The sequence below is a fragment of the Oryctolagus cuniculus genome, chromosome 11, assembly GCF_051225735.1.
Source record: "Oryctolagus cuniculus isolate XC-2025 breed Fujian yellow rabbit chromosome 11, ASM5122573v1, whole genome shotgun sequence".
Lineage (NCBI taxonomy): Eukaryota > Metazoa > Chordata > Mammalia > Lagomorpha > Leporidae > Oryctolagus > Oryctolagus cuniculus.
This window is the reverse complement of record NC_142877.1, coordinates 107,582,356-107,595,181: the sequence shown is the minus strand read 5'-3', so window position 1 is coordinate 107,595,181 and position 12,826 is coordinate 107,582,356. Positions and strand designations below refer to the sequence as shown.

General features: G+C 44.1%; 1 protein-coding gene across 11 annotated transcripts in view; it reads left to right on the top strand.

Annotated features, from left to right (window-relative positions):
- The window catches only part of SLC41A2 (solute carrier family 41 member 2), a 147,364-nt gene extending 142,649 nt beyond the window's left edge, over positions 1-4,715 (top strand). For all 11 annotated transcript variants that reach the window (XM_089308908.1, XM_089308914.1, XM_051846057.3 and 8 more), the window contains one exon: positions 1,549-4,715. In XM_089308908.1, the coding sequence (XP_089165034.1) occupies positions 1,549-1,734 (186 nt within the window). In that variant the 3' untranslated portion in view covers positions 1,735-4,715. The remainder of the gene's footprint in view (positions 1-1,548) is intronic.
- Positions 4,716-12,826: the final 8,111 nt, after the last annotated feature.

Sequence of the window (12,826 nt, the reverse complement as noted above, 5' to 3'; positions counted from 1 at the left end):
CAATTATCTTTATATACAGAAGATTGATTTAGTATATATTAAGTAAAAATTTCATCAGTTTGCACCCACACAGAAACCCAAAGTGTAAAATACTGTTTCAGTACTAGTTATAGCATTACTTCACATTGGACAACACATTAAGGACAGATCCCACATGAGAAGTAAGTACACAGTGACTCCTGTTGTTGACTTAACAATTTGACACCCTTGTTTATGGTGTCACTAATCTCCCTAGGCTCTAGTCATGAATTGCCAAGGCTATGGAAGCCTTTTGAGTTCGCTAACTTTGATCTTATTCCGACAGGGTCATAGTCAAAGTGGAAGTTCTCTCCTCCCTTCAGAGAAAGGTACCTCCTTCTTTGATGGTCCCGTTCTTTCCACTTGGATCTCACTTGCAGAGATCTTCCATTTAGGTCTCCTTTTTTTTTTTTTTTTTCCCCAGGGTGTCTTGGCTTTCCATGCCTAAAATACTCTCATGGGCTCTTCAGCCATATCTGAATGCCTTAAGGGCTGATTCTGAGGCCAGAGTGCTGTTTAGGACATCTGCCATTCTATGAGTCTGCTGTGTATCCCGCTTCCCATGATGGATCGTTCTCTCCCTTTTTGATTCCATCAGTTAGTATTAGCAGACACTAGTCTTGTTTGTGTGATCCCTTTGACTCTTAGACCTATCAGTGTGATCAATTGTGAACAATCAGTCCCTTCTAAATGCATTTACTGTCTGGTTACTGTCCTTACCATTGCTCTGAAACTATGCTCGACAAGCTACACTGGCCCTATGATCACTAAGTGAAGGATCAGTTCTCCATCTTTATTTCATCTGATAAACCTTCAGTGGGAGACTGTTAAATAATTCCTTAATTGTTATTCCTATCTTCATTTGTCATCTTCCTTCTTCACAGGTTTATCAAATAGAAAATAAACATAACATACAACAGTATGCTTGGAAACTGTGCAATGCTATTAAAACAGAAGGATTAGAAGATATATATGAAAAACTAAAGAAAAATTTTAAGAGTTACAAACATACGTGCTATTTTTTCTTGTGAAATGAAGATGTTCCTGTCAATTAGTATTCTTTTCAAGCATGGCTCTTGATTTAAACACATGCTGTTCCTTCCAGAAATCAATGGCTTAGGCTCATGGCCATGTTTTTAATATATCTTTTGAAGTTTTTATTATTTATTTGAGAGAGAGAGAGCACTCAAGGGCTCCCATCCACTAGTTCACTCCCCTAATGCCTGTATCACCTACACTGGACTGAGCCCAGTGCAGCAGCCAGGAGCTCAGTCCAAGTCTCCCACGTGGTGTGGCAGGAACCCAGCTCCTTGAGCCATCATCTGCTGCCTCCCAGGGTGTGCATTAGTAGGAAATTGGAATCAGGAGGAGAGCCAGTACTCAAATGCAGACACTTTGATAAGGGATGCAGGCATCCCAGGTGCATCGTAACTTTTAGGCCAGACGTCTGTGCTGCTCGCTGCTCGTGGCCGTGTTTAATGGACAAGGAATGTCCCTGTGACAGAAGTAATCTCTGGCATTCTCTTCTAGGTATTTACCTTGCTGTGGATTGCTGACTGGATGGTCCACCACTTCTGGAGGAAAGGAAAGGACCCGGATAGTTTCTCTATCCCTTACCTAACGGCGTTGGGTGATCTGCTTGGGACAGCTCTGTTGGCCTTAAGTTTTCATTTTCTTTGGCTCATTGGAGATCGAGATGGAGATGTTGGAGACTAATCAATCCTACAAACTGCTTCCAAATTACCAAGGAGGAAGACACAAGACAACCACTTCTGGCTCTCTTTCAAAACTCTTAAATCAGTAATTTGATTTTTGCCAGGGTAATCTTCAGTTGGCCCTGAGATTCAATTAAATGGCCTTAACTTTTTTTTTTTAAGGAATTTGTGTTGAAACCACAATGAATATTATTTGTGCTGCTTTTTGTAGAATAAATTATCATTTGACATAGACATAGATACATGTTCCAACTTTGAAATTAATTAAATATGAAAAAATTTGAATGTTTGACAATGAATAATTTTAAAACCACAGATACAGCAGAAATGTACTTTCTTATTGTCCAACTGGTAACGCAAGGTTAGAGGAAACTGTGCTCTAGCTCTTAGTGTAGCTGTTTCGTCTCACAGGTGTGTTACACTGTAAAGCAGACTGTCACATGAAAGGTGCCAGCCAAGGTTTTAGTATTTTTAAGTACGCTTACCTCTGTGCTCACCGAGGATAAATTCACCAACTACTTGTTCCTAAACTGACCAAAATAATTCTGCTGAGCACAAGGTAAACTCATTTTACCTGCGTCTAAAATTACCCTGTGCTAACGCTAACTCAATTTCAACTCTGCCAACTTCTTGGCAGGCTGCCCTTTAAACATAGAATGATCTTGAGAGATCATTAATGAAAGCAGTAAGCCATTTTAAATTATTGATTTGTTGAATAAAAAGTTGGTATTTTTCAAACAACCTGATAGTCAAAAGCAGAAGATACCCTAAGCTGCATTTGTAGAAATAAAATGATATGAGAAATTTTGTGTGTGTGAGAGAGAGGCCTTTGCTAAAAAATGAAATCTTGGATAGTAAAGATGGTAGCGCTGCTGGAACATCAGCATTATAGGGTGATTCTTAAACAGGTTTTATTTGTATGCTTTCATCATTTGGTCCAAAACTGTTGCTGCCAACCAGAATTTAGTATTTGTTACCTATGTTGTAATTAACAGTTCCTTCTTATTTACAAAAAACTGTTTAATCAAGTTTTAAGATTGAGAATGACTAAGTGATTTGTTTGTACTTTTAAGGAAGCCTGTCATTTACCCTTTTAAAAGAGAAGTTGGTGAGTTCCCTCGCTTATTGTTCATGGCTACACTTATCATCTGTTTGCATATGGGACACTAGCATATACACTGTTCCACTTCTCAGTTATTTTTCTAAAATTTGGCCCAATATGCTAAATAACCAACACTTTGGTTATTCAGTAGATAAGCATTTTCATATCACATATAGTTCATTTCTTAAAATGCGGTACAATCTCTAAAAACCATTAGATATTTAATAATTTAAAACTGAAAAGGGAAGAATAAAACATGCACATTAACTTTGATCATGGTTTCAGTTGTGTTAGTGTTATATAAACAGTAGGTTGTTCATAAATATATTGGAAGTATTCTTTCTAAGCTCTTCAAAGGGGCTGTAGTTTAGAGTTATATATTTTTGCTTATTTTTTAACTTTAATTATTCCATCATTCTGCCTGATAATTAAGCTTTAAGGCAGAGAACTGAACTAATTCTACAATTTCTCCTTTGGAGAGTTAAATGTCACATAGTGAACATTCTTATAAAAGAAAGAATGGTTACATTTAAGTTGATGAATACTTAGCTGCAAAGATTTTTTTAATTTTTTATGAAATCCATGAGTGAGGTCTTTGATTTTATTGTAAACCACTTATTTATATTTGGTCTGTGTGATTTACAATCATTTACATTTCCCAATGATTTCTGTTTTAACACCAAAAAAAAAAAAAGCAGAGCAAGTTACATCATTAAAGCATTAACCAATCAACAACTGGTAAAGTGCATATTCTGAAGCACATTCGGACACATTATGTCACTTAGTATTCCTGTCTATTTCACAGCGCAGAAAACTGAAACTCGGAGTCGTTACTTTTGTAATATGTATAGCTGCAAAGTGACTGTGTTGTGAAGTCCCTAAAGTCCAGTCTTCTGGGCCAGGCTTCTTGTTATATACATCTGTGATCCTCTAAGTACACAGAGAGAAACCAATTGGAGAAGCAGAGTTTTCTAAAAATCAAAGAGTATCACTATATCTTTCAGATTTCAGATTGAGAAACTTCTGTTAAATTTTTCTTCACAGTAAGGATAGCCAACCCTAAATTATTTGTACTCTAAGATCAAGGAAAACAAGAATATTTTATAAAATAGTTTCCATTTTTTACACATTAAATCTTTGGAATAAAGAATCATGCCTTGTTTCATAGAACATATCATTGTCACCGTTCTTTTCAGATCTTGCCATTTGCTATAAGTGATAACAAAACTAGTATTACAGTCCAAGTGTTGGCCTTTGTCTTTTGCTGTTCAACCTTGGTTAGAGCAACAAAAAGTCTGAAAGGTGTGTAAGGACAAAAGGGAAAATTAGTGACTGATTAGCTGAATTAACTATGAAAGCGATGTAGATTCCTTTTTAAAAAGTATTACCTTTTGAAAGCCTTCCCATATGCGTGTAACCAATAAGGTGACTTCTTTTTATTTGCCCACAAAAATAATTTATTATCAGTCTTATATGTAAATCTACAGTATTTATTTTTATACACCATAGAAACTCTTGTTTTCTGGACTTCTTCCTTTCACTAATTTATGAGACACTTCATTTACATATAGATAACCTTTTCAGGACATTTTTCACTGTTGCCCACCAGCCATTTTTTTTCTTTGGGAAATAAAGTTTCTTAGGGCCTGATAAAATGAAAAATTAAAGTAATGTAGCTTCTGGGAGACATCAAAAAGTTCCACACCATAGACTGTCAATGACATAGCCAAATAAATGAAATAGAGGTTTAAAAGTCTTTCAGTAATTGGGCTTTCTCGCCTTACCATGTATCTGTTGTATAGAACACCCATTTAAAGTGGGTGTCTACCACCTTTGAATTGTTGTAGACTCCAATAAGAATAAACTTTGAGAAATATTTACCCCAGCCTTGTCATGCTTGCTTCTTGATGAAACAGCCGGTGTCAAGCCTGTGTGGAATCTCCCAGCAGAGACGGGGCTGATCTATGATCTGTGTTTATGAAGTGGAATAAACTAGACTCCCATACCTGGACCTCCTCTCCATTGCTTTACTGCTCACTTCTCTCATTATCTGACTTAGAATCCTTCGTCCATCAGCACATCCATCTGCAACGGACTCCTTCATACGTGCCAGACAGAACACCAGCTCTGGCTGAGTACAGCACTCTGTCAATGCTGTGTCTACCTAACCGGCTAAATATGGCTCAGGGAGGCCAGCGCTGTGGTGTAGTTGGTAAAGCCACTGCCTGCAGTGCCAGCATCCCATATGGGTACTGGTTCGAGTCCCGGCTGCTCCACTTCTGATCCAGCTCTCTGCTATGACCTGGGGAAGCAGTAAAAGATGACCCAGGTTCTTGGGCCCCTGCACCTGCGTGGGAGACCTGGAGGAAGCTCCAGACTCCTGGCTTTGGATTGGCGCAGCTCCGGCCATTGCGGCCATTTGGGGGAGGTGAACCAACAGGTGGAAGGCCTCTCTGTCTCTGTAACTCTGCCTTTCATTCAAATAATCTTCTAAAAAATCATCTTTAAAAAGTATGGCTCGTGAAACAAACACAACTATGCTAGCAGAGCTTTAAATTACAACCTCACGACACAGTAGGATAACCTGTCGTTGAGATGCCCATATCTGACATCCAAGTGCCTGTTCCAGTCTCTGCTCTGATCCAGCTCCAGCTCCCTGCTAATGTGCCTGGGAAAGCAGCAGATGAGACAGCCCAAGCATGTTTGTCCCTGATACCCCCTTTTTTTTTTTTTTTTTTTGAAAGGCAGGGTGGACAGTGAGAGAGACAGAGAGAAAGGTCTTCCTTTGCCGTTGGTTCACCCTCTAATGGCTGCCGCGCTGATCCGAAGGCAGGAGCCAGGTGCTTATCCTGGTCTCCCATGGGGTGCAGGGCCCAAGGACTTGGGCCATCCTTCACTGCACTCCCGGGCCACAGCAGAGAGCTGGCCTGGAAGAGGGGCAAGAGGAACAGAATCCGGCACCCCGACCAGGACTAGAACCCGGTGTGCCTGCGCTGCAGGCGGAGGATTAGCCTAGTGAGCCGCGGCGCCGGTCCCCTGATACCCTTTTATGATACCTGGATAGAGTTCCGAGCTCCTAACTGCGGTCTGGCCCGCACCTGGCTGTTGCAGCCCTTTGCAGAGAAAACCAGCTGGTGGAAGATCTCTTGCTCTGTTTCTCCCTCTGTCTTCCGAGTAAATGCATCTTGGGGAGGGGGACATTTATAAATCAGGGGGTTTTTGAAAGATTTTATTTATTTGACAGAGTTACATACAGAGAGAGAGAAAGGTCTTCCTTCCATTGGTTCACTCCCCAAGTGGCCGCAACGGCTGGAGTTGTGCCGATCAGGAGCCAGGTGCCAGGTGCTTCTTCCTGGTTTCCCATGTGGGTGCAGGGGCCCAAGCACTTGGGCCATCTTCCACTACTTTCCCAGGCCACAGCGGAGTTGGATTAGAAGAGGAGCAGCCAAGGCTAGAACTGGTGTCCATATAGGATGCCAGCGCCAAAGGCAGAGGATTAACCTGTCCCACGGTGCTGTCCCCCTATAAATCACTTTTAAATTAAAGCCTCATAAAAGGACAGGGGCCCCACAAGGGAGATTTGTGTGGAGTCCCATATGTTATAAATAGGGGCTCCCTTGCATCCAACTTTTTGGATTTGCCCTGCAGATGCTCCTGAATGTATATGGGTACATCAGAAAGTTTGTGGGAAAATGAAATTAATAAGCTTATTTTGGTGCAAAAATTTGACATCCATGCATAGTTTTTTTTGTGATATAAATTTTCCATAAACTCTGGGATGACCCCTCATCATAATAAGGTTATAATAAAGGTCATTTATTACAGCTTGGCTTGTAATAGCAAAATATTAAAAAAAAAAAACAGGGTTCCTAGTGGAATTAGTTATAGTATATCCATGTGATGGAACACAGTGCAACTGGAAAACAGAACAAGATATCTTTACAAACTGACATGATGAGGTCTCTAAGATATATAGTAAGTGAAAAAAGTGAGGCATGAGTTAATGTACAAAATATTTCCTCCTTTTTGTACAAAGAATGAAAGAAGGATAAATACTTACAAGGAGTAGGCATTTGGACTAGCAGTTAAAATACTGGTTAGGATGCCCACGTCCTGTATCAGCATGCGTGGGTTCGATACCCATATATTTGGAGACTTCAGAAGTTTTATCTACAGATCATCATGATGACAGCTTCTCAAACTACCATCACACAGAGCCTCTATTTATCTCTAGTTCAGACACTAGATGAAGATAGCCTGTCTTTGAGATATATTTTCTGGCATTTCCAAAAGTGCTTTTGTGAATGCCATATTGGATGCCATGTCATTCCAAGTAAACCCTACACAGTTGTAAAAACCTTCTAGCCACTTTCCAACACATGGGGACTCCATTATATGCATCTGAATGATATCGGTACGTAATAGGACCCGGTACACAGACACCATCAGCCTGGTTCAGCAGAGAGCAGCATACTGATCACAAAAAGCACAGCTTTGAAACTGCACAGACCTGGCTTCTCGTCTCACATCTGCCCTTGCCCAGTGTGAAAACTGACTTTAAGAAAGTCAACTTGAGGATTGGTTCCTCCTCTATGAAAGAGTGGTGACTCTTACCTTATGGATCTCATGAAGATCAGGAATAAGATACACCTACATAAGGGCTAGATGGTAGTAATTTATTGGGAGAATATCTTTTCCAAAACATTTAAATGACATACCTGTATTAAATACTTTTCAGTATGGTGTATTCTAAAGACATGGGCAGGTGGAATGTACTTGACCGATAAGTACTCTTCTTCCCAAACCATTTATGTAAGATTCCAGTAATAGTCGTAAAACCAAGAATGACAGCATCTGAACTGTGAGAAAAGCAATTAGGTGGCCCCACAAGTAAGTTGGGCAGCCTGAGATGTCCATTGGCCTTCAAAGGGCCCCCTCTTCCAGGGCACAGGCATGACGTCCAGAGGCTAAGCACATTCTGTCCATGCTTCACTCCCATACGTGTGACTGAGATTATGTAGACAGTTAGCAGCACTGAGCCGAGAGGTGTGGTTTTAAATTGGGGAGATGTGTGCTGATGCAGCTGTACTCTGGGAAACTGAACTGCCAAATCTGTACGCACTGTTCTTGCAAGATGCATTTGTTTGATGGCAGGAAGGGAGGAAAATGCTATTAAGGAGAAAAGGAGGACTGGAGATGTGGCGTAGTGGATGAAGCCGTGCGGTGCCAGCATCCCATGTGGGTGCTAGCTGAAATCCTGGCTGCTCCACTTCCGATCCAGCTCCCTGCTGGTGTGCCTGGGAAGGCAGTGGAAGATGGCCCAAGTCCTTGGGCACCTGCCACCCATGTCAGGGACCCAGAGGAAGTTCCTGGCCTACAGGCACTCCAGACATTGTGAACCAGCGGATGGAGGCTTGCTCTCTCTGTAACTCTGCCTCACAAATAAATAAATCTTAAAAAAAAAGTTTCCCTCCATCCTACAGTGGCCCTATTGTGAACACAGGGCCTCTTGCGTCACTGCAGAAGGGAAAGAGGATAGGGAACTGTGCGTTTCTAGGGACCAAGTATGGAAATGGCCTCCATCACCTCTCCCTGTGGCCCAATTGAACTAACTGCAAGGGAAGCTGGGAAATGTGGTCTTCCCGTCTGCCCAAGAAGAGGAAAAGGAAGTGAAATAGGGTTGAACAGGAGCATTTGCTACCACGGAATTTATGACGCTGTATCTGGGTGTTCCAGGACCCAGAGGGCTGAAGGGCAGGAGACCGGCTATTTGGGAACATGAGAGAGAGAGAGAGAGAGACAGGCCCAGTCGCCCAGTCACCAATTCCAGCTCCTCAGGGCAGGAAACCTTGAGTCATCTTGGCTCTGTCATCTCTGTCTCCTCTTGAAAGGACAGTCTCTGAAAATGGGGCTCTGTTGCTGGACTATAAATAATAGATACAATACATTCACTGCAAAGTTTTTTTTTTTTTTTTAATTATTACTGTGTTTTGATTCTCCTGTACCTTAATGGCCCCTGCTAATAGCATTTCAGAAGTTGAATATTACAAAATGTGAGATGCCTGTTTATAGAGGGAATGGCTCGGGCTGGATGCTAATTGGATTTGGCATACTTTTATGATTTCCTATGGCTTCATTTCAAACAGACGGGTTTTACAGGGCCCTAATGCAAGTGGATCCGGGCCATCAGTGAAGTTAACAAGTTTTTTATTAAGGGCCATATGTGAGACTGCTCCTGCTCTCGACACGGAGGGGAGTTCAAAAGTGGAGAGCACACATTTTCAGCATTCACAAGATCAAAGATTTGTATATGAGAAAATTCCTATTAGTTACTGACAAGAGTACAAATTGCAAACAAAACTGGGTACGCATCTGGCCTGGCCTAGTGGTTAAGCTGGTTGGAATGCCATCTCTCTGGATTCCAGCTTCCTGCTAATGCACACCCTGGGAGGCAGCAGGCGATGGTTCAGGTGGGCGAGCCCCTGTCTTCCATGTGGGAGACCCAGACTGAGTTCTTTCCCGGCTTTGACCTGGCCCAGCGCCATCCACTGCAGGTATTTGAAGAACTGAACCAGCAGATAGGAGCTCTCTGTCTCTCAAACACATAAATACTTTTTAAAAAAAGCACAAAGCAATTAAATGTTCAACAATAGAGGAATGACTAAAAAAATTATGGTATATAATTTGCAAAATATCTGTAAAATTTATATCCTCACGTATAAACGTATATTTCCAAAAACATTTAATGACATGGCAGAAAGCCTCCGGATGGTAGATGAGTGAAAAAAAATCGGATATCCACAGTTGGCTCTCTCAGCGGGGGGCCCTCCACCATCTCCCGCCCAGAGATTAGAGACAAGCAAGGGAAATCACTCAGATTTATCAATTTTCCTGAGAAACCAACGCAATAAACCTGGGACCACAACTCGGGCACGCAAGAGTAACATCCCGGAAGGAAAGGAATCCTCGCCAAGGGCAGGTATGTACGTCCAGGTCTTATTCTGGGGGAAACAGCATCAGACCTCCGCTTTCTCCATCCCATTTTCATCTCACTCCCCCTAGGCCCGCCATTTCCTCTGCCTTCACCATCCCAGGGCCAGTGCCAGGCAGCCAAGCTGATGGTTGCCGCAGACAGGAAGTGAGACAGGGAGCTATAAGACTTCCCACAGTTCCTTGCTGTAGCCCCGTCCGCTAACTCCACCCCCTTACCCGCCAACCGGTACGCCCGCTTTCCCATGATGCACCCGAGTCTCCTCCCACGCCAGGGAGAGGAGGCCATAAGTACGGGGAACCCGAACTGCACGTGGAGGCTCCACGAGCGTCTGCCTCACGTGTACCAAGACCCGCTCACACCCCACCCTGCTGGTATAGCCACCTGGGGCGCCGCACCCCTGCCCCGTAAAGGGGGCCGTTGGCCAGGGGAGCGCGCTCCTCGTGGTTAGCTGCTTGTCCCCCTACCCGAGAGCGGCTCTCCGTGTGGGGCTGCCTGAACTCAGGCCTGAGTGGATACGTACTCTCCGTTTTAAATAAACCCTGCTCTCACGACTGCACTCTACTTAGGCCTCTGCTTTGCAGTCTTCCTGGGCAAACGCCTGAAATAAAAGCCGGAAACATTCCCGTGACATGGCAGCCATCCCCGCAGAGCAGGCCCACCGAGGGTATTCACTGTAGCCCCCTCTGCAGCTGGTGTCCAGGCCTGCCTGCCCAGGAAACCCCAGAGAGGTCTGGCCCACACGTTCCCCTTGCTCCTGCTTGCTGTGTCAGTCACCAGAGGCTCCCAAGGGGCTTCGCCTGCCCTGCCGGGTCCTGTGTCTAGGACCTATGGGTAAATGGGCAGCCTGCTGACCACGAGCAAGAATGGAAAACACATGTGTGGGTCATATGGAACTGTTTTCAAGATTGGAAGGAACTATAAAAATAATACTGATTTTACAAGGAGAGTTTAGATGATTTTCGTTTTATGCTTCTCTATTTCCCATTTTCTGTAATGATCAAGTATGATCATGTGGGTGGCAGGAGCCCAATTACTGGCACCGTCGTAGCTTCCCCAAGGGTCTACAGTAGCAGGAAACTGGGCACCGAGCCCAAGTTATCAGCTGTGGGGCATGGGTATTTTTTTTTAAGATTTATTTTATTTATTTGAAAGACAGTTACATAGAGAAGCAGAGAGAGCAAGGCCTTCCATCTGCTGGTTCACTCCCCAGATGGCCCCAACAGCCGGAGCTGCGCTGATCCGAAGCCAGGAGCTTCTTCTGGGTCTCCCATGTGGGTGCAGGGGGCCAAGGACCTAGGCCATCTTCTACTGCTTTCCCAGGCCACAGCAGAGAGCTGGATGGGAAGAGGAGCAGCCAGGACTAGAAGCGGCACCCATATGGGATGTGGGCGCTTCAGGTCTGGGCGTTAACCCGTTGTGCCACAGCACTGGCCTCAAGGCACATGGGTATCTTAGCTGCCAGTCTAAATGCCCACTTCATGGTCAACTGTTTAATGGGGAAAGACAAAGCGGGCTGACTTTGAGTGTGAATGCAAAGATTTTCTCAAGTATCTCGCATGAGGAAGAATTTTCGGCTTCTGGGTTGTTGATCTCCAGGCTGAATGTTAAGCCCCAACCGTGAACCTGGGCTAAGGAAAATGTGGCGAGAAGCCTGCAGGAATTTCAGACCGTTCTGTGTGGGTTAATGGATACAATTAACACCCAAATTAGACACCATCTGTCCGTAATTGAGAGCATTTAACATAGTTATTGACTAGCCAAGCCCTGGACTACGGGTTAGACAGCTTCACAATTCATCAGAGAATGTGATTAGCAAGGTTTTATGGGACTTCATTATTGGCCCCAGTTAGCAAGATTTCCGAGACGTGACCATCATGTTCGTGTTTGGAATGAAGTGGGTAAATGTGTGTTTTCAGATACAGATTTGGTTTACCGCATCCGACTCAACTTTCCTCCCTACTTCTCTCCAGCCTTCCCCGGCACATCCAATGGACTCCGCCCAAACAAGGTCCTTCTTGAAGCTCCCAAATCCCTCATTTCACCTGGACCCAAACCCCTGCTGGTGGCAGGAAGGCTGGTGGCATGGACTTGCAAGGTGTCCAGCACGTAACAAATCCGGAGCTCTGTTCCCTGGCCAGGGAAGTCGTGCATCAGAGGTTGGGAGGGCTTCTTTTATAGATACAGGGCGTGGGGGTTAAAGGTGGAGGCGGGTCTGATCCTCATTGGTTGACCTTTAGGCACCCCCGGGGACCTTGACAAGGACTCTCCATTCCCGGAAGTATAGGCCTTCCCTCCTTGTGGATCCCAAAGCTACCAAGACTGAGCCCATTTCTTCCTTACCTCCCACCTCCTTTTCAATTGACTCCTGTCAATCACTGGACAAAAAGTCATGTATTGGGAAAAGGGCATCAGAAGTAGGAAAGTCCATGGCAGGGAGATGGGTTGAGACAGAAGAGGTCTGGTTGTGTTGGAATATTTTCCAGCACTGGTTTTCAGCCCTAGCTGAGGAGAGAAGACCTGCCTCCTGGCTGCAACACCCAGAGATTCTGACTTTATTGCCTTTAGGTGGAAACCCCCTGCTTCCAAATGTTTTCAGAGCTCGCCAGGTGATTCTGCAGCTGGAGCAGGTTAAGAACAACTCGTTAGGAGCGGTGCTGCTGGAGCTTTGATGTGCATATGAGCCCCTGGGGCTTGGATTTCAAGGAGGATTCTACTTCATAGGCCTGGGGCAAGGCTTGAGATTTTGCATTTCTAGTAAATTCTCAGGCGGTAGGGTCACTGCTGGAGGGTGGATGCCACACGCTGTGTAGAAAGGCTAGCAAGGTGAATTTAGAAGAAGACAGACCAGAATCATCTTGGGTCTGAAAAGACTGAGATAAAGCCCAACTGCTGTTATCCTGGGCTTGCGTGTTGATGGTGAGGATGATGATGAGTCTACAGCCAGATAAATCTAATTCAAGCTTCCCCAGACAGCTGCAACCTGTGAGTACAGATCAG